This window comes from Amblyomma americanum, chromosome 6 (genome assembly GCF_052857255.1).
Source record: "Amblyomma americanum isolate KBUSLIRL-KWMA chromosome 6, ASM5285725v1, whole genome shotgun sequence".
Classification (NCBI taxonomy): domain Eukaryota; kingdom Metazoa; phylum Arthropoda; class Arachnida; order Ixodida; family Ixodidae; genus Amblyomma; species Amblyomma americanum.
In genome coordinates this window covers 36,913,391-36,939,818 of record NC_135502.1, presented here as the reverse complement: position 1 = coordinate 36,939,818, position 26,428 = coordinate 36,913,391, and the positions used below count along the sequence as shown (strand labels likewise).

The window sequence follows — 26,428 nt, the reverse complement described above, 5'->3', positions numbered from 1 at the left end:
ACTTTTTTCTAATATCGGCAATGGTCGCCGCGCCGGGTTAAAAGCCGCGAAATGCTGGACGAAAGTTCTGGCACGGATAGCTTTCCGAGGTTAACCACTTCATTTTGTTTGCTTTGATGGGAACTATTTCTTCCCTTATCGTTCTTGCCTATGACATGATGCACTGCCTTGCGCTTGCCTATCCAACTTTTCCCCAGTTTTATAACTGTGCCTCTGAATCGAAAGCCACGGCCAAATTCTGGCCTTCAGCAGATTCTTCAGCAAATCGTTGCCGCCAATGGTCTATGTTGTTAGCTATCCCTGTGACGCACTCAAGTCTACTTTTCCAAGCTTTGAGCAGTTGTTAGCAGTTCGTTCAAATGCCGTCCGTAACGAGGCATGCACCTGGCCTCCTATAGTATTGGGTGAATCAATTAATGTGTCGGACTTTTCTACACTGGAGCTTGGTGTATAGTAGGATCAGAATAGTTGCTCTGACGGTGAGCTGTCATGCAGCTGGTGGTCAAGAATGCTTGTCTTTATACGCCGTTGAAGTCCAGACAGCTCGCACAGTCGCATTTCCACAGCTCGTGCAAGGCCCGATAGGTTTTCTCCAGTTCTCTTCTCTCTTTTTGGCGCCATTGATTCGGGTATTTTTACTTCCTAACAGAGACTCTTTGTCTTATTTAATGTAATAAAGGGCAGTCTATCGCCCGAACAATACTCAGCGAAAATGTTTTGAATATGCATTCTCGATTGATGTCGACGTTTCAAAGTCCATATGCACTGGTTTTAATTGCTCTACTTACTGCTGTTGTGCATTTCTATTTACGACTCTCTTTTTGAGAAAGCGCACTTGCAGTCATACAATGCAGAAATAGCTACAAGAAAAGAAAAAAACGCGGGAGTCGTCGAAGCACGTCTCACTTCCATTTTAGATACGAGAGGGCGCTCGCCGAAGCCACAATCCGCGAACAGGAACAAGAAAATGGAGTTTTATTTGAAGGTGCCATATCGCTCGAGCGTTTCCCATCTAGAACCTCCTCCTCCTCTGCATACTTCTTGCGCCAGCTGACCTTGCCTATCTTGACCCTCCCTCGACCTCCTCTCCCACTCAAGGGTCGTCAGGAAGAAACTCGGTCTCAAGGTCCAAGGACTCCACTCCGCTTCTTGCGCAGGCGCCTTGCTTCTTTCCTCGCACTCTTTTATCATTTCTTGCTTCCTCCCTTATACTTTGATTTGCTTCTTGTTTCTTGCGTCTAAGCCCGAACGTATATCTTACTGCACGAGCATCAGAACCAGAAGCAACAAACAAATAGGACGTAGAGGGACGACCGAGAGACAAACTTGCGTGACCGTGACAGACAGCGGCGAAAAAAAAAACAGAAAGGAAGACGGAAGAAAAACATAAAAAAGAAAGACACGAAGGAAAGCTCGCGTGTTCCTCTCCGCAACCGCCCGTCGCAATCGCGCCTCAGAAAACTGAACGCGCGCTATCACCGACCCGTTTTCTCAAGTCGTACGACTGCAGCCGAGTGTGGCTCGACGTTGCCAGCACCGGCGCCACGGGCGGATATAACTGCCGCTGTGGGAAGAGGGGGGTCAGGGACTGCTGTTGCGCCGACAGGGGCTCGTTGCGCTCAGCGACGGCTGAAGCACTGCTGCATATACGCAGACGACGCCTGGCTGTCTTCGAGAGTCTCGCTGTGCACGTGCTCGTAGACAAGAAAACATCTACGTACGGAATCGCCCGGGGTGTTTGTGTGTGTGTTTCTTCAAGGCTTTTTTCTGGCATGGGCAGTACGGAGCCGTAAGGCTTGGCAAGGCAGCGTTGCTCCCGGTAGTGGTTCGCGAGGGGCGGTTGCGTTGGCCATGACGAGATGTGGAGGAGGAACCGATCCACGGCGCTGCCCATCGTCTTCTCAGCGGTTAGCGCGTAAGTGGACGTGCGCTCGTGACTTGCTGTCTGTCCGGGTTCCCGCGTCGTTGGCATGTTGTGTTGTTTGCACGGATGGTTGGTTTCACCCGTCCGTAGCGCTATCAAGAATCTATACTTCCTCCTGAAATCTCTACGTTTTCTGCGACTGATATGCGTTATCTATAGGACAAATAACAACGGAATACGTAACGCTACAGACTCTCTGGGAGACTGTGCGTTCAAGCAAGCGCGCTCATTTTGCGTACCGCCTTCAGATGCTTCACTGTAAATCTTCATTTGCCTGGCTATTTATGTCAGTGAGAGCTCTTGTAGTTCAGTGGTATACGAACGCCGAGTCGAGTAGTCAGTAGAATCTCGAACACAAAGCCACACAGAAATGAAACGCGGGGAATAGAATGCATATGACGCCATCCAATAAGCTTCTGCGCGTGTAATCTGCAGTGAGGCATGTGCAATTTTTCTGTACCCATGAACTTGCTTGAATTGCAGGTTCAACCCTTGTCACACGCTGCTTATACTGTTGGCGCTCAACGAAAAAAAATGATAATAATAATGTAGTAATAAGGATTACGAGAAACTGTTTTTCTCTTTTTGATTGTTCTTTTTTCTTGCGCAACAGAAATGTCGTATATGAGGAGCGTGTAACATGCAGACGTACTAACCACAGACTAAACTTCCTAACGCAAAAAAAAAAAGAAAGGAGTCGTATGGTACGGGAACGCAGTACGGTTGCGGTTGCTGATATCGCTACAATGTTGCGCAGTGCAGTCGCAGCAAGGAGCCCTTTAAAAACGGTTGGAGATGCGCCTACGCACTACGACATGTGCTGCTTTGTTCGCGTCCGAAGCAGACAGAGAGACATCTGCGTTGGCCTTCGGCTGACGTCTCTCTGATAACGACAGTCGCAAGGGCGTCTGAATAAGTTCTGGGCTGACAGACCTCGACGCATGATGGCTACAACGGCACTGAGTGACTGCAGTTGTACGTGCACGAACCTCGAGACACCCACAAACGTGCAACCAAGTTAACGTGAAAAATGCCGTGGAGCATGGGGTCTTGGGAACTATGGGCAGGTACCCACAATAGTTTTCTCAACACAGAATTACAAAAAAGAAAGGCTTAATTTCTTGGCAACCTAAGCATTCAGTGCGGTGCAATCTGCACAATGCAGGTGGTCGAAATTATTCCGGAGCCCTCCACTACGGCACCTTTCGTCCTTACTTCTTTCACTCCCTCCTTTATCCCCTTCCCTTACGGCGCGGTTCAGGTGTCCAACGATATACGAGACAGATACTGCGCCATTTTCTTTCCAAAAAAATTATTATTATTATTATTATTATTATTATTATTATTATTATTATTATTATTATTATTATTATTATTATTATTATTATTATTATTATATTGGCGACATCTATAGGCAGCTAGAAAATTTAGCTTTTTCATCATTTTGGTGATTCAAAAACTGTTGTGGGCACCTGCATTTGAGAGAACAAAATCTTCAGAACGAGTGACAATAACCCCGAAAAAGTCCCCTTATAAATCGGGGAGTGAAGATAACGGGTGGCCCTTTCGTCCGGCGGAAAAAAATGCGTTTAATTATTGACGGCGGCGATCGCTCTTTTCTCTGCGCATTTAATCAAACTACCAACCCTCGTGCACAGCAACTCTTCCATCCCCTTCCACTCGCCCGGTGTCGTTATTCGGGCGCTTACGTTAACTCGGGCACCAATGGATTCGATCGTTATCTTTAGATTCGTCCGATTAAGTACTAAAGCGCATGGTTGCGCTGAAACAAAAAAAAAAGAAGAAAATGCGCCAGATATCTCTCCCTTGCTTGGGGGCGAAGAACTGGGCCCGCAAGACTTCGTGACCACTAAGAACTCCTTTAAAATACGGTTTGTGATGCTTCGCTTCGAAACACAGCTACACCTTCCATTCGCACTCAACCTTTCCATTTCCTTCCCTTCCCCCTTCCCCTGCGCGGATTAGCAGACCAGGGGTCACGTTACCGCCGGCCGGCCTGTCCGCCTTTCCTCTCATTGAACTTTTTCTCTCTCCCAGCTATTCCGAGTGGTCACGAGGATAACAGGCGCTGGCGCCACCTGCTAGCTGAGCTTTTGGCTGTGGATGGTAGCCTTCGACGTCTATTTCTCTACTGTGTTCGTGTTTTAAGAGCGCTGAGCAGCTCCTTTGAACGCCGTAGGTGGCGCGACAGTACACTAACCTTGGGGGCAGGTGAACGCCATGGAGTTTTCGGCTGTGACATGTCACAAAAGACGGGCAAAGTCACGTACACAGCTATCGTTCTCAAAGGAAAGAGCCACGTGTTAAAAAAAAATGCAAGTTCACCCACGGACAGTCGACACAAAGACAGTAGAGAAGGTCCTGCCGAGATGATTGTCTCGCTAGAGAAAAAATAAAGCGTGAATATCGTCAAAGAGCATCATATGAAAGCAAATGTAGTTTGGTTCATGGTTTTATGGGCCTTTAACGTCCCAAAGCGACTCAGGTTATGAGGGACGCCGTAGTGAAGGGCTCCGGAAATTTTGACCACCTGGGGTTCTTAACGTGCACTGACATCGCACAGTACACGGGCCTCTAGAATTCGCCTCCATCGAAATTCGACCGCCATGCCGGGATCGAACCCGCATCTTTCGCGTCAGAAGTCGAGCGCCATAACAACTGAACCTTTGCGGCAGCATTGAAAGCAAAAATGAAATGGAAGCAAGTTTATTGGCCCTCTGTGGGCTTGATTCTGTTGTCGCGCGTATACCTTGTCAATGCTATATTCTCTCTGATCTGGAGCTAACTGTTGAGAGTGAGGCATCGTCGTCGTGTTGGCGTAAATGCAGGGAAACTTGCCGACTACAGCGACACCGTGAGCGCCAGCGAACAAACTCTTGTAAAAGTCAGCTCGAGTTCCACTATGATGACTTCGGGTTCATTTATCTTTTCATTATTCTGAGCACATCAGCGTAAAAGTATGCCTCTGGTCACTCATCGTACGCAGTGAGATAACGAGACTAGCGAAAAGGGATTCCTTTGTCTGACAGGTAAAGCGGTGGACGTCGCAATCTGTGAAAACCGCAAACCTCTACACCGCTGTGGAGTGCATGCACACTAGCGACCTGGGCTGAGTGCCCTCTTAAAAGCAGAGCAAATATGGCGCTTGACTGCCGCACTTCCCAGCTCCTTTTGTCTTACAGGCGTCCTAGAGAAAGCGCGCGCTATCACGGTCTCCGTGTCGAGGCGATTAGATCGACGGCAAAATCACCAGAACTTCAAAAGCTTTCTGCACAGAACAAGGCACCGTCTTGGAATCAGCAAAGACGAGGCTATCGGGCTCGGGAAAGAGACGGGCGGAGGAGAGAGAGAGAGAGAGAGAGAGAGAGAGAGAGAGAGAGAGAGAGAGAGAGAGAGAGAGAGAGAGAGAGAGAGAGAGAAGAGTGGGGGGGGGGGGGGGGGGGTGGGGGCACTTTTAAGCTCAAGTGCGCACATGTACACCCGCGTGGTGTCAAACGGAGTGCTCGTAACGCATGCTTGGGCTGACAGCTTGCTCAGGCTCTTTGGAGGCGTGTCTAGGAGGCTTGTCCTTGACCCTATTGTCTCATATCGTTCTTTCATTGCGGCTTATCTCCTTTGCGTGCGTCATTACGCACTGGAATTTTGGCGGAACTGAGCGCGAATTGAAAGTACACACCCCAGGCGTAAGTCCCCCTACTACTGCGCTGTGACGGATTTAGAACTCTGCACCGATACAGGGTGGAACCTGGGGCTTATCTGTAAAGGCAAAAAAAAAACGGCTTTGGTACTGGTACCTAGAGCAATAGAACAATAAAAGAGGCGCCTCCGATAACTTTGCCAGAACAGCTGAAGGACTTGTAATAGAAAAAATCCGCAAGCCGTAAGTGGTTTTGAGAGCTTGATTGTCGCATGCGGCTGATGATGAAAGGCTCTATACTAGAGAAAATTAAGTATGTCTTCTTTCATTGTAGCATATTTACTGCTAACTCTCTCACAATACCGGATGTCTCAAAAACTGTAATAAAAAAATTTGGCATTCAAGATGCACAGCGATAACCCAGCGATATCATATTGACTCGGAGTTGGTGGAAAAACGACAAAGAGCTGTGTATAACGTTGATTGGCGTTGGTATTTGGTCTGCGGGAATCTGCTTCGCTTAGCAGCGGGTAGAAGAAACAAAGTAATATTTTCATCCTCTGCAAGCAATTCCTACCAACTCCGTAAACGTTTGGATTTCGCGTTCGGCTGCTTGCTGCACTAAACCAATAAAACGTGCTGGCCGCTACAAGAAGTTCGCATTGCGCGTAGCCAGGAATTTCGCATTTCTGACTTCATTACAAATAGGCCATAACTTTAAAAGCGGGGCGGATAGCAACGTGCTGCTGCCAATGGAGGTCGTCTTTTCAGGTCGTTGCACACCTAACTAAGCCGAATTGCTGTCTGGAGGCCGCCGTTATCTGATTTGTACCGGCCATCAATAAATCTTCTGCACGGTGAAGGTCGGCCTCTGTCTTTTCAATTTATTCCTACTCTCACGAAACTTTGCCGCGACCGTAAACGGACTCACGCAGATGGATACTGATCACTCACTCACTGCCTGCCGTTGTTTCTGCGGAACCGATGCTATCTGTTTCTCGGGGTTACCATGAATTATAACGACACATCCCCTTTAAAATTCCGGAGTGCATCGCCCTTTGGGTGTCGCGTCTCATGTTTTATCACTTTCACCCTGAAGTGCGGCGCTAGGTATACGAGGAGCTTGTAAAGATCAACTTTTAAATGAATCGACTGTTTCATGGCCGATTAATTATTCAACAAGAACTCCGCTATAGCGTCCCTTTGCATGGTGTTTACCACTCAACTTCGACATCGAAAGACCCCTTTTGCTGTAATATTATTCTCGCTGCCATCAGCGTCCAAAATTTTTTGCTACCATAGGCGATTCATTTATAACACGGAGAAAACACGGCAATGTTTCGGGGAATTTTTTTTTTTTTGGGGGGGGGGGGGGTTGTTAACGCGATAGCGTCGAGGAGCTCGTGTCGCAAATAAGCCGGCATCAGTGGTGTCTAATTGGTCTGTAGGGTCCTGACGTCACAGCTACATTACCTTGCGCGGGAATTTCAAGCCCACAACGTGAAACGTGACGTCACGCGTGCAATGAATGTGAATAAAGCATCACATGTAAAGCGAATTAAAGGTCGCCGCATGTTTCAAATGATCTAATTTATAAGGTAGTTCATTTGGCTTAAAGTAAAATGTTCAGGTGGGATTCGAAGCTTCGTCCCTTCGGTAGCGAGCTAGGCACGCTACCGACTACCGACTAGGCCACGCAGGGCACGCCTGCGCAGCTTGGGAACGAGCGGGAGTTTATGTGTATGTCGCGTGGTCTTCCACGTAAAATGGCGTCCTGCGCCTGTATGCTGATGAGTATGCGTGGAATTAGAGAGGACCACAGTCCGCTATCGCGTCACATTTTTATATTATGATGAGCAGGCGAAACGCTTAGGCACCATCCAGGTGATGTGTTATTTGGCTTCCCAACCCGAAGAATGCAGGTCCGCTTACTGGATATGATACCGAGCTTCGCTGGGCAAGCTATTCAAAAGTCGAAATAGTGGGTTGAGTTCGAGCTCACATTCTACCGCCTTAGGAAGTCAAGTCAACCAATTTGTCCTATAACCAAGGTGTTGCTTCGGAACCCAAATCTCATTTCGCTTCTGCAAGCTGTTCGGTTGTTCACCTGAATATCGGAATCGATGCGAACGTGTTGAACTTGTTTAGAGTCCATCCACAGCTACAGTGGCGTCATCGCGCCGTCCGAGTCTTCGCGAACGGAGTTTCTGTGGAAACAGCTCTCTGCATTATTCTGCTAGAGTATAAGCATTTATAATCCTGCTGTGGACAAGTGTTGTCTCCATCTGAGGGGGAAAAAAATAAAGCGTGGTAGACTGGTGTCCCATCTGCAAGCTTAATCAAAGCATGATAAGGTGTCACTGGTTGCGGACTTTATATATTTCTACGGGAATATTTGTTGCGAGTTTATTGTGTTTTTATTTTAACTGCGACCAGTAATCATGGGCTCATATTTACTGGATCTCTACACAGAACAAGGTAACCGTTGGTCAACCACAAAAACTTATGCGGCGGGACGAAAGAGGGCGCAAAGCCCGCGGTGTTTATCGCGCCGTGCTGATAACGAGAAAATGCTCGCGCGTGCTCGGCGCGAAAATCGGTGTCGCCGCTGCTTATCGCTCTATCTGCAGCCAAATAGGAGAGAAGAAACAATCGATAATTGTTCTGACCGCACCTTCCGCTCCCTACAGCCGAGACTATGGGAACATCAGCCGACGGAGAAGCACGACTCAGAAAAGTGCGATTACTGCCTATCGCCTCGCGCGTCACACAACGTTAAAGCAGGGCTGAGATTCTTTGGAAAACCCGTGGATTTTGGCCGAGCAGTGAACGCCGCAGAGGATTGCGGGACGTGCTCCACTGTGCAGCTGGCGCAGGCCTCCGGGGCCCACCGGAGGAGTTCAGTGCGTGTCTCGAAGCGCAGCGCTGGATCCCGATTGCCGACTGTTACAACACCGACCATTCAAAGCCGCTTCAACGCACGGGAACCTGTCGCGATTAAGTGTACGTCCCTGATCTGAGTTGGACGGCGTTGCTTGTTCACTCGTCAACCCAGCCGACATCAGAGATTCCGGTAGTCCGGAGAGGGACATCTAAGAGATTCGTCCCAAGAGTTCGGTTGTCTACTGCTTCGCAGTGTGCTCCTAGAAACGCTACAGGATCCTCCTCCTCGGCATCTGACTTGCGTTTGTGCGTTGGTGTCTGCGGGACAAAACGATGGCTGCGTGACGGAGTTCCTTCAGAAGCGACGCCCCAACCCCCCTCGAGAAGCGTCCAAGATGCAGATGGGATCGAGTCGTACGCGCAAGATCAGCGCGGGGTCGATTCCGTGCGTGGTGTGTCGGCACACCAGCTTTGACGTGGTGCCTCTGGGCCCCAGGTACGCTGGCTGCGTGGGCAGGCGACCCTCAAAAGCCGGATTTATGCAGTCCCGGCTGCAGCACAACGCGAACGGCTTGCTGCGTCTGGCCGGCTCCAGAAAGCGGCGAGGTAAGACGGCCTCAAGCCCTGTCGCGCTTTTAATCATATAAGCAAGTAATTATGTTTAGTTAATTTCACTAATGCCCAGCCCGCTGTGGCGCCGTTGCCAGCTCGGGATGACACGGGACATGGGCAGCTGCATGGTCGATACGAAAGGTCTGGGCAAACAGGCTAGAAGATAATGCTGTTTGCTTATCCCCAGTACCGCCATTCTGTCGCATTTTGTCTCCAAAATTTGAGCGGACTTAGCGGGCTTAGTGATGTCTGTTCGGGTGCTTAAAAATATAGACCAGGAGAATGCGCAGCCACTTTGTTCTACGCGGGTGTATTCGGCTTAGAACCGCAGCAAAAGTGGAAGTTCTCCTATACCTTCCGGCTGAAATCGCGTGCTTGCTCAGCAATGCTGCCACTGGCTCTGCTTAACAAGTTGTCCCCGCAAAACGCGGGAAGTCATACAACGACCAGCTTTAGGGTTGGCTCGTACTCCGACAAATCGAACGCACAGGAATGCGTGGCTGGACGAGGCGCACGCCGTTTTACGGCCGTCGTGGTCTGTCGGGACTTTTCCGTTACAGCTGCCAACCGCCAGAGCCATTGTGTCGCCCGTAGGACACTACAACAGGAAGAAAGATGGGAAAGGAGGGAGGGAGGAATGGAGAGATGGGAAGTGGGCTGTGTTAAAGCGCGTGTCTGGCACGGCTTCTGGGTGACGTCAGGCTTGTTTACGGTCTTCATCGTCCCTCTGCTGCCGCTGTATCTGTGCCGTTCCGTGATGCCACTGCCTAGGAGAGATGCTCCTGTATTGTTGTATTGCTGATGAGGAAAAGAAATGCGCAGTAATTGTCTCACCTACGGTGGGTACCTGGACTCCACTCCGTGAGAAAATTGTTTTGAGGATTTGGACAGCGGCCCCGCCGCGGTGGCTCAGTGGTTAGGGCGCTCGGCTACTGATCCGGAGATCCCGGGTTCGAACCCGACCGCGGCGGCTGCGTTTTTATGGAGGAAAAACGCTAAGGCGCCCGTGTGCTGTGCGATGTCAGTGCACGTTAAAGATCCCCAGGTGGTCGAAATTATTCCGGAGCCCTCCACTACGGCACCTCTTTCTTCCTTACTTCTTTCACTCCCTCCTTTATCCCTTCCCTTACGGCGCGGTTCAGGTGTCCAACGATGTATGAGACAGATACTGCGCCATTTCCTTTCCCCCAAAAAACATTATTATTATTTTGACAGCGCAATAACCGTCTCACTTCTCGATGTAGACACTTGCGCGCGGTGAGGGAAAGGAGGCAGATGCGAGTGAAAGGATAAAGAAAAAGTTGCCGTAGTGGAGGGCTCCGGAATAATTTCGACTACTTGGCGATCCTTAACGAGCACTGACGTCGCACAGCACACGGAAGCCTTTTGTGTTTCGCCTCTATCGAAACGTAGCAAACGGATGAATGAGAGGGTGTAAGGATAAGGAAAGAGAGATGCTCAGTGGAGGAGGGCTCCGACGTGAAGTTATTTGACGCGTACACCAGATACCTCTTTCATTTAGCGAAGCGCATTTGTATGCCCGCTCCCTGGACAGCCCCAATAAACAGGAAGAATTGTACGAAACCTAGATCGCGAGGTCGACGAAGCGTGGATGGTGCTTCTGGCGAATGATCGCCGGAGATATTTGCAAACCTTCACATACCTACGATCGCGGAACGCCGGCTGAAAGCTTTCTCGGTGTGTGAAGGTCACTGATTGCTCTATCGTTCAGCGTACGAGTAAAAATTTTTGTGAAGGCAAACGTATTTTCATTTATCCCTTCAAGAAGAAAAAGTTCAGGTTCTGCAGAGAATTGCACCACAACGATTTATTTTCCGGCCTCGATTCTTTTTTTTTTTCTGATGTTCGAACTCTTTGATGTTGCCGTTTGTACAGAGGGGTCGCCGCTTCGTATTCAAACTACGTAGGTTTGTACATCACTACAACCGTCCTCGAGTGTCGTCGTTCTCTTTAGCATGCGTTACGGTTGCCGCCGGTTGGTACCGCACGGGCACGAACGTGAATTGGTTCGAAAAACGTGTTCCGCTTTCAAATTTCTGAAACCGTATTGTACAGAAAGGAATTTATGCATTTGTTGTTATCGCGTTGGCTGAGCTCGCATGAGCTGTTGGTTCTCCAGAATGTGAGCTATAGAGAAAACGGAAAATGTACGCTTCGACAGCGGCAGCTGGTATGAGATTTCTTTCTTTTCTTTGGAGGAATTTCATTTCACAGATTTTTTTTTTTCTTAATGGATGTGCCGCGGTAGTGGTTGACTGTGCGTTGATTTTTACTTATGCAGTTTTTACTTATCTGCTTGTTGTAATCAATTTTGTAAATAATTGACTCCTACCCTTTGTACTGCCGGAAAGAGCCGTTAGGGTATATAAATAAATAAATTTCGGCTGAGTTGTTTAAAGCGTCAGCCTACTGAGTTGTACGGCCGTGTGCCATCACCCAAATGTTATCACCCAAAGGTCATAGACCAAATGAACGTATGCCCAGCTGTGACGCTAGAAAACGAAGGTAGAAGATTTTAAAACGTAATTGTTTTGTGTGTGAACGTTTCTTTCCGCTCGGTATGCAACAGCTGAAAACCTTCCATGGCGCCACAGATGCTACAGCGATTTCCAGTTGCCAAGGCGATAAAGTGCATGGCATCTGATACATAACTGGTAGAAAAGCTATAATATTAAGACGATACAACATGGAGACACTCCAGCAACCTTGATAGGTAACAACACTAATCCCAGTGGGTGACTCCGTGGAGAGCGCCGCCGTTATCATCATGAGGTTAACATAGCGTCAGTGTCGATTATGTGAGCAGGTTTTTCCAAACCATTTTTAAAGGTGAAAAAAACCTTGAACTGCGCAAAATGTCATGAGTAATTGCAGGGGCAAAACGTAAGCTATCTGGGATTTATTTCATCAAAAATTGACTCTATCTCTATGGCGCTAGGGCATATTCACGACATGAAGTACAACTCCAAACATCATCATCAGCAGCAGCAACAGCCTGACTACACCCACTGCAGGGCAAAGGCCCTGCAAACATCCTAAGCCACCTAGTAAGAGAAAGACAAAGTGTGAACCATAGCACCGTGGTGAATACAGCGCGCCACGATCGGTTCTGTCCTTACTTTTTCTGCCAATTTAAAATACTAAATAGAAATTACAGACATTCATATATATCGTCACAGGGCGAGATCTACCCAAAAAAATGCCTTTATTTTCTCCTTAATTGTCACGAGAGAGTGAACTGGCCCTTCAACTCAAATCTAAATGCCTGCACAGGAGCGTTTCTTTTTTTTTTTTTCATTTCCATCGAAATGCAGCGGCCTGTTTGGATAGGTCTCGTCTCCCGAGCGTATGCGTGCAAAGCAGAGATTATTGCCGTATAGAATGGTGTTGGTACCGTCCACAGTGTCACTATTACGAGGAACCATTTAGTGAGCACTTTATTTATGTAGAGAGACACACAGAGGATGACCGTGTGCAGCTTCAGCGAATGGTTGATGCACTTAGCACACACCGGTTCGGTGTGTCTCTCTCTCTGCAGGCGCTTGCCTTTGTCGACATGTGAATGCCTGTACACGGATCACGAGGGTTTCTGCACTGCCAACAATGACAGCCGCACAAGGACGTGGCACAATGCCGGGTCTTGTGTGCGTTGAAGCTCTTGGCAGCGCGCAGCAAATCCTCATGCACACTCGCCATGGCGAATGTAAGCGCTTTGTATACGCAAGGCTTGCGAAAGCTTCGCTGGGGGGAACGGAGTTGTTTGGGGAAAAAGAAACAAAGAGAGGCGGACGGCCCATTGTCTCAGCCGCGGTCAAAGTAACGGGAGAGAAGCTTACTAAGCCAGCGACGGCGATAATTTGCAAAATTTTATCACCCCCGAAAGCGTAAAGTTCGCCTGTTGCCAATATCCTGCACCCTTTTCCTGACTCTTGGGCAGACTATGGTAAGGAGTTCACTGGCCCGTTAGGACATGCGTATGAAAGAAGCCATCAGTGAATTTTATCTTTTTTTTATGACAGTGGTTTTTTTTATTGGGGTGTAACGTCCCAAAGCGACTCAGGCTATGAGGGACGCCGTAGTGAAGGGCTCCGGAAATTTTGACCACCTGTGGTTCTTTAACGTGCACTGACATTGCACAGTACACTGGCCTCTAGAATTTCGCCTTCATAGAAATTCCGCCACCGCGGCCGGTATCGCACCCGCGTCTTTCGGGTCAGCAGCCGAGCGCCGTAACTACTGAGCCACCGCGGCGGGTCGACAGTGGTGTTGATTAGAATGAGATATCAGTTGCTTAATCACTGTATATAGAAGATAACTTTGCAGAAAGAATCACATTCCTCCGGTGGGATCCCAGTTTTATTGTGCAGCAGTAGCATGCAATGTTCTACGACCTGAGCTACGGCGGCTGCTGTCTCGAGCTCCGCTTTCGTATTTATTGCGTGCAGTCTAAACTTGAGTGTGTCCGCCAGCGCTACCTCCGACCATAGTGATGGACGTGAAAAGTCTAGTTGTGCCACAAATGACACGTAGAACGTGATCAAACGACGTAGTATACGACTATTCGTGAACGCTCTTTGCTATCTATGGCATCAAGACTGAACGGAACCGAGACCTTTACGCTCTCTCTCTCTCTCTCTCTCTCTATTTTTTTGCTGTAGCTGTGCACCTTGATGGGACTACTACAGGAGCCGCCGTTCTAGCGAGGTTTTTATACGAACCTCATTTCCACATCGATACGTTTACGGTCGGAGCGCAAGTCAAGTGGTCTGGCGTTTTATCTCTAATAGGCGCCTCATTCTCTTCGCCCGCAGAAAGATCGCGCGGACCAGCGCTAACGTTTAAGTGCCGATCCTCAGCCCGCCTTGAATTCGCCTTCTTTTCCGCATGGCTGCCTTTTCTCCGATGAAACCCGCCTGGCCTTGCGAGGTCCTGAGAGTCGCGCTGTTTGGCGGACGCAGCTCCGTCGGGCACTCGGCGGCCGCTAACAAGGCTGCACACAAGGAGCTCCTAATTGAAACCGTGCAGCCGCACAGCGTCGCAGTGGTTGGTGTTGATGCAGCTTCTGGCTGAGCGGAATGTGCCATTGTCCCGCTCAGCTCTTAGCAAACTGCGCACAGGAAAGAGACTTCACTGCCGCGGAATGCTCGGCGGATTTTTTTTTTTTTCTGAGGAAAACTTTTAAGGCAACGATGGTGGGATGCTTGAGGCATGCGTGGCTTACATGAAGACACGCAGTGTCAAAGGTTCGCGCTCTTTGGAAGAGCGACTGTTGAGCTCGTTTTAAAGCGCTGCATATCCCTTACAAAAAATTCCTTAGACAATCTAAAGACTGACCATAGACTTTTGTCTATATAGGTTATAGACTACCTTAGACAAACCTTAGAGAACAGTCTATAGGCATACAAATTCTATAGACAATCTATAGATTTATATACACCTTTAGTAGACTTTCGTCTATAGACAGTGAACAGACCAAATAAATATCTATAGGTAGGCAATAGAGTCTAAAAAAGTCTATAGACTGTCTATAGGCCATTTTTGTGACGGTATGCTGCAAGCTCCAGCTTCTTTGCTTGACAAAACACTGCGATGAACAGAACAAGTGGCACGAAAGCCGATGATCCTTCCGTTCTGCGCTGCTGTCGTGCTTTTGTCTAGCAAAGATCTGTCGCAGAGCACGTAACGAGCAGTTCTGTATATATTTACATTATAACACCAGAAGTATGCAGTAATCGTTTCTTATGGTGTGTAACATTTTTATTAAGCGACGAAAGTGAAAGATGTGACACTGAAATGAAAGTTCGATGTCACGGGATAGTTCCCCTCAGCTTTGTATTTCCACCGCTGGAGGGGGCTGTATCGAAAATCGATGTGCCCTTGGGAAAGGGAACATCGAAAACTTATATCCGAATCCAATATCTTGCAATTTACCTCTTAACAAAAAAAGTTGCAGCCTGGAAGGTGAAACACGTTGAATATACTCGTAGAATATACTTGTTGGCTTCTCTTCTGAGCCATGCACATGAACACAGAACCCGACTTGGTGTTGGAGCTAGGAAGTCTTCTGGTTCAAGTCACATGCACAGTTAGAGAGATGTTAATGCGTAAACATTCGCGTTTCCTCAGCACTTTTACCAAGTGTTCCTGCATGCATGCAGCAGTGAGATTTAATAAAAGATGGCCTTCCTCCACAGTCGACTTAAATTATACTTTACAGAGCCTCTTCCAAGCATAATGAGGACCGCGTCATTGTCTTCTCCTTCTCGTGCGTTGTTTCATTCCGCTGGCGAATGTTGATCGTTACTTCGTTTCAAAAGCACTCAAGACGTCGACGGTTTGCTCAGTGCTTAGCACCGTCGATATAATAGAGGCAGGTACCTCAGTGGCTCAGCATGTCCGATAAGAAATTCTGCGCACGTCAGCACTGCCTCCGGAAAAACTGGAACAATTACTCCGTACACCCGGTTTTTTGGTGGGATTTTGAGAACGCTGGTGGCTTAACGAGGGCCTTTTTTTTTCTTTCCCGCGAGGGGTGTTTGTACACAGGAGGCGCGTAGAGAATTCATCCAACGGAGACAGCACGAAAAACACATCGCAACACCACACACACACACACATGCGCACGCATAGCAGTTTATCAGCGCCCTCTGACGCACATTTCCCCCTCCGTGAGCACTGCCTTTCTCTGCGTGTTTTTTCTGTCCGCTTTTTGCTATGTTTATAGTACGTATATAGTACGCGGGTAGCTGACTCTTCACTGTACACCTGCTCAGGACGCGGCGTATAAGAGAAAAAAGGGAGACAATTTATGCGCAAAGTCGGCGAAAACAGTCGTGCTACGCTTCGATATCAGTGCACTCTCCTCACTCACGCTGTCCGTCTTTCTTTCCATCTCGCCCTCGCGCTTAGCAGGGAGAAGTAGGGAGCGGGGGCAAGCTTGACAAAACTGCTCCAGGAACGGCAGCGGAGGTGTGCGCGGTTATACTGTTCTTATGAGGCCGCCTGTACATCATCCCACCCTGCCTGCTTTAGCTGGCTGTTTGAGAAGTCAAGACAAAACGAAAAAAGGCGAAAATACTGAGAACAAGAGAAAACATGGCCTTCTCCGCTTCCCTCGTTGGTTTCAAGTAAAATTTATTTTTGTTTGCGCTTATAGGTATTTTTTTTTTTTTACTCAGGGCACGGATGGACTGTCCCCCGACCAGAACCGTGCACCAACTCTTATCTCCGGCGATGATAATGAGACCTCTGAGGTGACGGTGGGGGGTCGCGCTGCGCATACGATAAGAAATAGCCGACGCCCCCCCTCCATTTGGCTGCGGTGGCAACGAAATGCATTGTGTGGAGACGCAGAAAACAGAATGTTGGGACAAAGGAATGTGACGTTTATTCGTTATGGAGCTGCTGTTATCGTTCTTCTGTGGTAGGGAGGACTTCACTTTGCAGCGTCGGATGAAAGCTAAGAGCCTTAGTCGGGTTGCCTTCCAGGCTTGATTAGCTGTGTCCGGATTTCAGCTGGTACAGCGCGTGCCATCCATATGTCGTCTCCAAATTTTTGATCCCAGAAATTCATCGTGCTCTTTGTGCATGTACGGCTCCAGTCTGCGAGTAATGCCGGCCTTTGTCCCTTCCCAGTAAAAAAAAAAAAAAAAACGAAAGACCAGTGTCAAAAATACAACAAAACGTTTTGTAGTTTTGTCGTGAGGACAGATTTTTCTGTTTTGTAGTATTTTGCTGTGGTACTTTAGTTTTTTCTGTTGTACATTTCTGTAGTCTGTTGTTACTGCAAGTTTTGGTCAAAAACATTACGGCAAATCTGTTGCGACGACAGAAACTTTTCTGTTGTGCTTTTCCCATTAATAAAAGAAGCCGCTCGCTTCTACACAGACATAAATGCAACGTGCCTCTGTTTGTGTACTACGGTCGCAGCTTGTTAAGTGTTTTCAAAGGCAACATAAAGAGTATTGAAAAGAGCATTCTCGCTATGCCGGATAGAGCTAGAAAATCGAAATATACTGATATGCGTCTGCATAAAAGTCGCTCTGGAAAGTACATTGACGACTAGTTTCTTTATATTCGGTAACTATTCTCAAGTCTCAAAGGAGTATCATGAATACCTCCCCCCTCCGCCAAATTTCTGTAGATGGTGCAGAAGGGCTGTGTTTGTCAATTGCCGGTTCGTTCGTGAATGAGCAGAGGCTTCCACACGAACAAGTATACACGAAGCAGGTTGCCAAATATTGACACATACAAAGTACTCATCGACGTACTGGTGGTAACCGCGTATGGGACACCCCTGCCCGCAGGCCATATACTCTATGGGGGTTCATCCCAGATTATACGCTTCTACAGTTGCGTGCGCATGAATAGTGTCTGTACACACGTTATTAAATAATACCATCATCATTTTGGCTTTCCTGTTTCACAGGATTCTCAGAATTGTTTTTAAGTGAAAAACTTCTTAATCGCTTTTTGTTTTGTTTTTCGTTTGTTCTCTGAGGTCGAGCAGCCGACCTCAACCTCACCATTTGAGATTGAGGTGAGGTTGAGTGAGGTCAGCAGTGGCCACAGGAAAAGTGAGGTGAGGGCGTCTAAGGAGACCTCAACCTCAACCTCATCAGTTGAGGTTGAGGTCTCCTTAGACGCCCTCACCTCACCTCAACTGATGAGGTTGAGGTTGAGTGAGGTCGGCAAATTCTTTTTGAAGTTGAGGTGAAGTCGTGATTTTTGAGGTCAAATGCTCACCTCTGACCGTAACCTTGTGCAAAAACAGTTACAATAGGCCGTGCACGGAAGTAACTGTTACCCTCTCGCTTCGTACAGAAAGGATATAACTGCCAAAACTACAACGGCCGATCATCACAGAGACAAGGCATTGATGTGCAGGAGTGTAATAACACAGGGATCATGGAATTGGAGCTTCCGAGTACCACACTTCCAACCGCTCTACCAGACAGTTCAGGGAGACTGAGGTGTTTCATTTTTCTCATATGTACTTACATGACATCCATTCAATACACACACGGTGCGAGAATGTCTCCACACAAGACTAGTAATATCAAACCCCTTACACCACCTTCCTGAAGTCTTGCACCCCATATGCCTCTCGAAAGAAGTTGGTTGCCCCGACAATCCAACAAAGAGCCTTCAACAGCTCTTTGTGCGTTACAAGCCCAGAACGTTCATGAAATGCAAGCTGGACGCTTTCTCTGTATATATACTATGCTAATATGGCTATAACGAAGTGGGTTGAGAACTTTAGCTGGTAGAGAATTACGGCACACCTGGCATACTGAAATCACTGACACTGAAATGGCGGCGTCTGCCGCGACGGCAGTCAAAACAGCTACACTATGAGGTCTGAAAACACGTATACCACAATGTACTGTATAAACGCAGACACCGCACGCGGCCTCGCACCGCGAGGCATAAACGTACCGCGTGAGGCTAGTCAAAGCAAGAGCGGGGCGTCAGCGGCCTCCGCCGGAACCTGTGTGGAAGTTTTTTCTCGAGCCTCCTCCTCATCAGCCCAGTGCTGACACGCATCATTTTGGTGGGGTGTGACGTGGCATTAGCACACAATGGCGCCGATGCGCCGCCCCAGTGGTTCCGGGGCAGAAGAGCGCCCCCGCTGAATAATCCAGGCAATGCGTGAACAAAGCGTCGTCGTCGTCTGCCACTGCATGCTCGCTCGTCGCAGTGCACCGGTCGCCTTTCCTTTTCCCAACGGCGAGTGAGCGCGCGGGTTTTGTGACAAGTGTTTTTCCACTGAGTTGCGCGTGCCAGACATTTTCCGAACTGTACTCCGGCGCGTTCGCTGTTTCGATTTCTGTTCGTTTCTTTGTTCGTCTGTGCGACGTACCGTGACACCGCGTCTGTCGGGGCGCTCTCTCATTCTATTTTTTTTTTCTTCTCGTAAAACTCCCGCCGGCATTTCCTTCTGTACGTGCGCGCATGGCGGCTGGGACGAGTAAGGTGTGGAGCATGGAGGCCGAATCGGGGCCACAAAACCCAGGTATGTGCCAATGCGCGAGATGCGAGCTGCCTTTCCAAGGTCCCCCCCTCCCTCTCCTCTTCTTCACACACCTCCAGCCTTGCTGTTTCCCCATGGGTTTTCTTAGCTTTGGAGACTCGGATGTGTTTTCTCTGGCGGTACTAGCTGCTTGGTTGCTTGGTGTTTATGCGGGGTTTAACGTCTCGCATAACGGGACGTGGGCTATGAAAGACGTCGTCGTAGTAGAGGGCTTCGTATTAATTTCGATCGCTTGAGAGATCTTGACCGTGCACTGACAACGCACAGCACACGGGTGTTTATTTCTTCTTCTTTTTCGCCTTCGTCGAAATGCTGCGGCCGGGATTCGTTCTCGCGATCTCATACTCTGCAGTAGAAGGTCCTAGCCACTGCTCCACAGTGGCAGGCTGCATGGTGGGGCGAGCTATCTGAGGGGTCTGGTTTGATTCATTCCTTGTGATTCCTCAGAATGCCGAAGATATGATTCGCGAAAGCATTTACAGTGGGTTATAGTATCAAATCTGCTGTGATCTGCAGAGGGGCATCAGCGGTTTTTTCCTTCGCTGCATTATAAATTCTGTGCGGAGCAGGTAATTATGCTCGGTAGGGTGAAGCTGGGAGACGACAGGTGAAAGCACGGCTTCTACACCACGCTTCCGCGCTCAGGTTAACGTGTCAGAGGTTGCCACAGACTGATTCGTTAACGTTTGTCCTCCGTTCTCTGTTGAATTATACTGTAAATCATAAACAACGGCGTTGTTAGACTGTGTGTGTCTACATGGTGTTCGGTCAAACAAACCTTCTCCGGCCATCATATCGCTCCAGGTCAAACTAATTTATCAGCAGATTGAAGGGCGGCGACGCGTAGATATCATTTTCACGGGGCCGAAAGCAAAGCTAGGATTGCTAACGCGGAAGCTTTGTCCGGGTGCTTCCTTCGATTGTTAAAGGTTAGCGGCTGGAACAATAGCTGTACAGCTGGAAGCAGTATCTTTTATCTTCCGTTAATCGCTGTTTTATCTTTTACTATTTACACAAAGGTAAAGCACTCTCTATTTCTACAGCTTCTGTAGCTTTTGTGCCAATGGTCCTCTAAACGCCCGTTCAAAAATCAATCATACTGTTGGATAAGGCGGGAGCTCTGTTCGGATTTTTTTTTTTTTTTCTGCTTAAGTAGTATATGTGTGAAGGCTACAAGACAGCCAATTCGTGAAGGATGTAACACAAAGCAGTTTTTTTTTTCTTTTTAGAGGCAAGTACAAACGTTTAGACATGGCATCACCAATGACTGGGGACTGTAATATAATTTGTCAAATGAATACTCCAGGGATCAGGGTATCAAAGACGCACTTTACGATATAAACGCAGCAGAAAATTATATTATTACGAATGACAAAATCTGCCTGTAATACACGAGTATGTGGAAGGACTTGCTTGCGCACGGTTTTGATAAATATTGCTAACCGCTTTCTCTAGCGAACACTGAGATGAGAAAACATCTCAGAGGCAATATAAAAGGGTGCTGAATTTCTGCGGGACAAGGAAATCACTACTAGCTGCAGCACACTGCAGGAAAAGCTGCGCATTTGCAATGTCCAAAAGTGCGGGCATAGCGCCTGAAAGGGTTAAACAAGCGTTCTGCGTAAACAAGCCAAATTTCTCTCCGCCTTCTCTTTATCTGCCTTTTGTAACTCAGCCGTGCTGCTACGTAACTCTCCAAGGGGGCCCTCTTCGGACGCCGCATAATGCATTCGCCTCGAAATGCTCTAACCTTTGGCGGCGGCGGCGGCGAGCTGAACTTTGGTCTCGCCAGCCTGCTATCTTGTGTCCGCTATCTCCACCTCCGACCCGACTGCTCAATTATAGTTGCCCTCAAGGAAGCGAAACCGGACAGGCGGTGTGCGGCACGTCTGTGCGTGCGTGCGTGCAAGTGCGACCACTCAGGCAATAGATCCTCCTCCTCATCATCCATGCAATAGGAGGAGAGCCAGAAGACAGGCCGGAACCTTGTGTGGCCAACGTGTACGGGGAATACTCTCCCACTCTCCCGAGACGGCACTTAACGTGGCTACAATCTATCCGTTCGCAACGTACACCGTTGCGGGGTTTTCATTTCATTAGTGTTTTTTTTTTTTTGGAGCGCGGTTGTTATCCTTCAGTGCATGTTTTTCCTCATCTATTATTAGTTGTATTTTGTATTTTTGTAGTGGTATTTGTATTGTATTTTTGTCATCCTCTGTACTTTCGGCCAAACGAGCAGAAGTCATTGTGTTTCCCCCCTGCAACAATGCATCCAGGCGCTGCAGGTATCTGTAATAAATAAATAAATAAATAAAGTATAAAAGGCGACGTCTTTGCAAATTCGCTAAATGCACGCAAGTATGGTCGCACGCGACCTGGTTCTAAGTTGTACTGAGCGAATGTTTCTTCGTGTCATGTCATTGTTTCGATGAACGAAGTCGATTGTTTCACGGAGAGCAGAATTCCCCCGTATCAGGCGGGGCCCCGAGGATAACCAACTCCGTTCGGGGGATGGCGGCTGTCTCTTCGTGACTGTGGCAACCTCGATCAGACTGTATCTACAACCTCTCCTGAGTCTCGTTCAAGACTCACTATAATGATTTTGACCGAGTCGGTGGCGTATTGTGGCTGCTGTTGGAGAGCCCTTCGATTCTCTCCCTTTCGGTGTCTTTGACGCGACACTGGAAGAGAATATGAAACCACTTTTCCATGTATATATACCCGGCCAAAGGCATCCCCCCCCCCATTTTTTTCTTTTCCGCGTATGTGTACAACAGGGCGCATACAGTGGTCAGCTATATGACAACGTTAGTGAATGCGTATGGAATTCTTGTTGCGCACGATCTGTTGGTCCTCGTTCGAAGCTATAACCTGCGCATGTCTGACTACGTCCACGGGTTCACAGTGTTGCTTTAAAATATTTTTACTGTGCACAACATGTTAGCCGACCTCACTCCGTAGCCAACAGCGCTGTCACGTTCTAGACATACGCGCGCACGATGGAGGCAGGAACGCGGGCGACGTCAGTCCGTGCGCGACTGGCCGGCACGCGTCAGCTCAGCGCAGAGTCGTGCGTGTGGAAGCAAGCATAGCTCCGCGTAACAGCGCTGATTCTTCTTTCTTTTTCACGTTTGTTTTTTCCACCGGAACAGCGCGGTTGGTCTTTGCTGCTCCGTTTCCAGCCGTTATTATGGCCGGCCTGCATTGCGCAAGTCGCGTACGAAGCTGCCTGTTACACACACGCGTGCGCTGGCCCTGCGCGTCAGCATTACGTCGCACTGCGAGGTCGCTTATCAAAAAGACGGCTCCTTGACGTCGCCGGTGCGCTGCCACATTCGTCGTTCCCTCCGCGTGTCGTGTATTCGTTCCGCGGGCCAACGGTGCACTATATATGCGACGCGACTGGCGGCGGTTGTCGAAGCGATCCAGAAGGTGTTGCCACCCTGCCGTGTCCTATGTAGTGTTATGTATACGACAGCCTTTCGCGAAAGATAGATGAGTGCGTGGCTGCGTTATCGCGAGCCTCGCCGCGGCGGCGTAAAGAGCGAGGCGCCCGATTTCCTCCGCTGCCACTTTTTGGGAAACGTTGCCCCGTTGAGAAGACGCGCGAGTCTCTCTCGAGCGGTGGTTGCGATGGCTGCGTTCTCTTCACTGGGATAGCCGTACGTATTTGGTGCTGCGCGTATTCGCGTCAGCTGTGTGCACTGCCTGTCCGTCTGTGTTCGCTTTGTCTGGTTATGTGAAACCCAACTGTTGTTCACGTGGAAGTTTGATGCCACGCGTTAGCTTTATTATAACTATTTCGTGCACGCGCGGTACGGCCCGACTGAACTACCGCTGGGCTGGGTTGTTGTCATCAAATTAGCTTTTTGCTAAGTCTGATATACACACCTAGGCTTAATTCCCGATACTACTCGTGTATTTTGTCTAATGACTCTTCGTTTGTTTATTTTGTTGGTGTTTTTCTAGCGTGTCCATCACCTTCTGTTTTGCATATGTATAAGCGGACAGCTATACCTACCTTTGTGACTACGTTGACTTGTGACTTGTGACTACGTTGGATCCGCAGAAGCTGTTTTCCCCCTGTGCTCTGTCGCACCTTGAATTTTTCACCTTACCTATTTATGTATTTATGGGGACGTTGTGTGTGTGCCCACAGTGCTTTCTTGGGAGCTGATAGCTATATATACGCCTAGAAAGTTGCTCAGAAAAAATTTTAATTTGTAGACCAGTTCGTAAAATCGAAGATGCTTACTTGGAAGCTGATAATTAGATATAAACATAAGTGACGAAAAATAACAAACCTAACAGAGTTTATTACACGACGTTTAGTAGGAGCATTTTTCAAGTGCAACAACTTCTGATTTTAAGCGTACGAGAGGTACAGCATTAACGTGAGCCACCAGGGCAAAAAAAAAAAAAGAAATCGGTGGGGAGGGGAGAAAATAAAATAAATTGAAAATAAGAAAGAATAACGAACTTGTCTTGGTTACTTCTTTTTTATTTATATATTTTTATCTCTCCGCCCCTCCTTTCATTGCGCCGCTTGCTCACGTCAGTGCTGTAGCCCACGTACGCTTAAAAGCTGCCTCTTCCGAATGCTGTACTGCACTTAGAAAAGGCTGATCCACCATGCGAAACACCCTGTAATAAACGCTGTCATGTTTTTCATTTTTTAGTGATCTTTCATATGAGCGCCGAGCCTTCAGTGGCACACGAACCGGTGCCGATTAAGCAAAACGAAACGAACGACAAAGGTGTCGGCAACTCAGCGATATTCTTTTTTTCTTTTTATTTCGTCGAGCGCGGGCGCCCTAGACAAACAAACCGGCGCGAACTCGCCAGGCTCGCTTCTCCTGCTATCTGCCCCATTGTCCCCCCACTGTCGCGGGCAGTTATTCAGCACGCGTCGGGCGTCTTGTTTTTTCCTGGGCATTTTCCCAGCCGCCGCCGCATTCCTCTGGCGGTCGCTTGCTCACAGCTCACGCGTAAACGTATATATTCAAGAGGGTTTAAAGCTTACGAAGGAATACTGCTGATTCACGCGCACAGTTTTTCATGGAAGCGCCGTCGCCTTTCCCAGTCGTTTATATTCACTGCGATAAAAAATCCGACCATGGAAGCAATTAGTGGAAAGCTTTTACGTGCAGTTCTTCACGTTTGTAAAAGTAGAGGCATATGATCTACCTCTGCAAAGATGGAAGGTGCAGCTCGATGTTGCCACGTGCACGTGAGGGTTCTGTCGACGAAAACTTATGAAATCTCTCTCACAGCGCTTCCTCGCAGATCACTGATAAGTTAAAGGTGATGTCGTGCGCTTTGAAAAACAGTGTGGTTGCGCTGTTTAAGCTAATTTGTAATTTTTCTGTGTTTTTAGTACTGCGCAGGTGCCACGGTTGCTCCGAACAGTTATCCGTGAAGCCGTGAGAAACAGGATTGTCATTGGGAGACACTGTGTTTTACCACGCGGTTTGAATGCGAAACTATAAGGCTTTTGGGCCTGTTTCCGGCGCACGTCACACGTCGTCTACGTTGCTTAATACGATTCTTCGCTGGTCCAGTGGAGCAGTAACACATATTCCTCGTGAAGATGGGCATTTACAATTTACTACATCTCCGTACGTATGCAGATGAACGCAAGGTGTCTTAAGGATGTTTCGCAGCTGATAAGGCCGTACAAAAGTAATGAAGCTTGCTGAGCAAAATCTTGCCCCCTGAAGGAACCGGGGTAATTTATCTCGTGCGAAATTCAGCAAGCAGGCTTTTCCACAAATCTCACCTTATTCCGACAAGATGGCCGATCACGGCCTTCGATCAGCCACAACGCGAGGACGCGAGATTTTTTTGTTTTTGGTCTTCCGAGATGTGCTTGATATTGTAGCGAGAGCTACACTGGGCTACCAGTCGAGCATTTCGCGGTTCATTGGAGAGGCCAGTTGTGCGCATGCACCGATACCATGGTAACCAGAGAGACCCCACAGCTGCGCCGCGTTCTTCGTCGTCGCCTCGCCGCGCGCCGCTCTATCACCCGAACCCCGCGTCGCATGCGCAGCATTGCATATAAAAGGCGGAGATGTAGTGGGCGTCTGTATCACAACGTTTGACATGCATGCAGAGAAGGAGAGTCCAGCCGCTGCTAAACGGCGGTATAGACAAGAGAAGATTAACTCTTCCGGTCCTGAGGTTGTCGCCTGGCACTTGGCTACTCACCAAAGAGAGAACTGGCGTAAGAAGGCGAAGAGAGCAGCGGAGACGCCCGAACAGAGAGAGGAAGGGCTTGCCAAACGGAGATGCCAGACTGCCGAGCGTAATAGACGGCGCATAGCCGCCGAGATGGAGCCCAGTGTCTCTCATTGATAAACATACAGTAACCAGAACAAGCTCAGCCAGTGAAACGTACCTCTCGCTACGTGTATCCTGGCATAGCCGAGCTAAGCCACTGCCAATTTTTTTTTCCTTTCCACGCCAACGGAGCTCGTCCTGTATGTAGCCCTCACAATTTTTCCGTGAAGAGCAGCGCCATACATGTTTTGTCAGCTGTGATATGCGGGGAAGCCCGCTTGCGCAGTTTCGCATAAGGTGCAACGAGCAGCAAGCGGTTGAGGACGATATGCGGAGGAAACTGTGCTACTTGTAACTGCATTCAGTCATTGTATGAATATGACACCGTGTAAGTCCACCGTGAACTGTCATTCGAAAGAAAAATATATCGCGATAAGACTGCCTGGCAGCATCTGGCTGTTGTTGCTGACGCGGCGCAGAAGCCCTTCTTAGAACGCCTCATGTAAAACTCAGCTCGTGTTCGGTGGCTATTGTTGTGTCACATAGCGCGGGATTTTACCCGTTTCGGCAAAGACCATTCAGTGCTTTTTCGCAAAATGCACACCTTGTTCTTTGCCAAGTAGCACGCCATGTTTCGCGGAATAGTTCTGTAAAGACCGTAAGCTGGGCAGCAAGGCCTGAAGCTGACGCCTTAATTGCCTGTTCGTGTTTTCGTGCATGACAAACTTTATGGCAGCAGAAGTGCTGCATTCTCTTATTTATTCTAAGCTATCAGCCAGCAGCAGACGCGGCAAGCGGCAGCTTGCTAGCTAGGTAGGTGGGAGCAGTGACCTTCGTTAACGAGGCGCAATGATTATAAGGAGTGCGATAAGTTGCTGTGCGTGACATGGCCTATAGGACTTCGCCGCTGAGTCGGCTGAGTCTAACCACCTCCGGCGCACCGAAGGAGTCGCTTCTACTGAAGAATTCCCGCTCATCTTATCCAAGGAACCACTCGTAGAGGTTGCGCCATACC

General features: G+C 48.5%; 1 protein-coding gene across 6 annotated transcripts in view; it reads left to right on the top strand.

Moving 5' to 3' along the window:
• The window catches only part of LOC144136616 (uncharacterized), a 91,271-nt gene that overhangs the window by 54,854 nt on the left and 9,989 nt on the right, over positions 1-26,428 (top strand). The window contains exon 1 of one of the 6 annotated variants that reach the window (XM_077669104.1): positions 1,676-1,915. The exons of 2 other annotated variants lie outside the window; for them this stretch is intronic. In XM_077669104.1, the coding sequence (XP_077525230.1) occupies positions 1,852-1,915 (64 nt within the window). In that variant the 5' untranslated portion in view covers positions 1,676-1,851. Of the gene's footprint in view, positions 1-1,675; positions 1,916-8,290; positions 9,072-19,006; positions 19,114-22,493; positions 22,794-26,428 lie in introns of those variants that run through there. 3 more of the 6 variants (XM_077669102.1, XM_077669108.1, XM_077669106.1) reach the window with 3 other exon arrangements.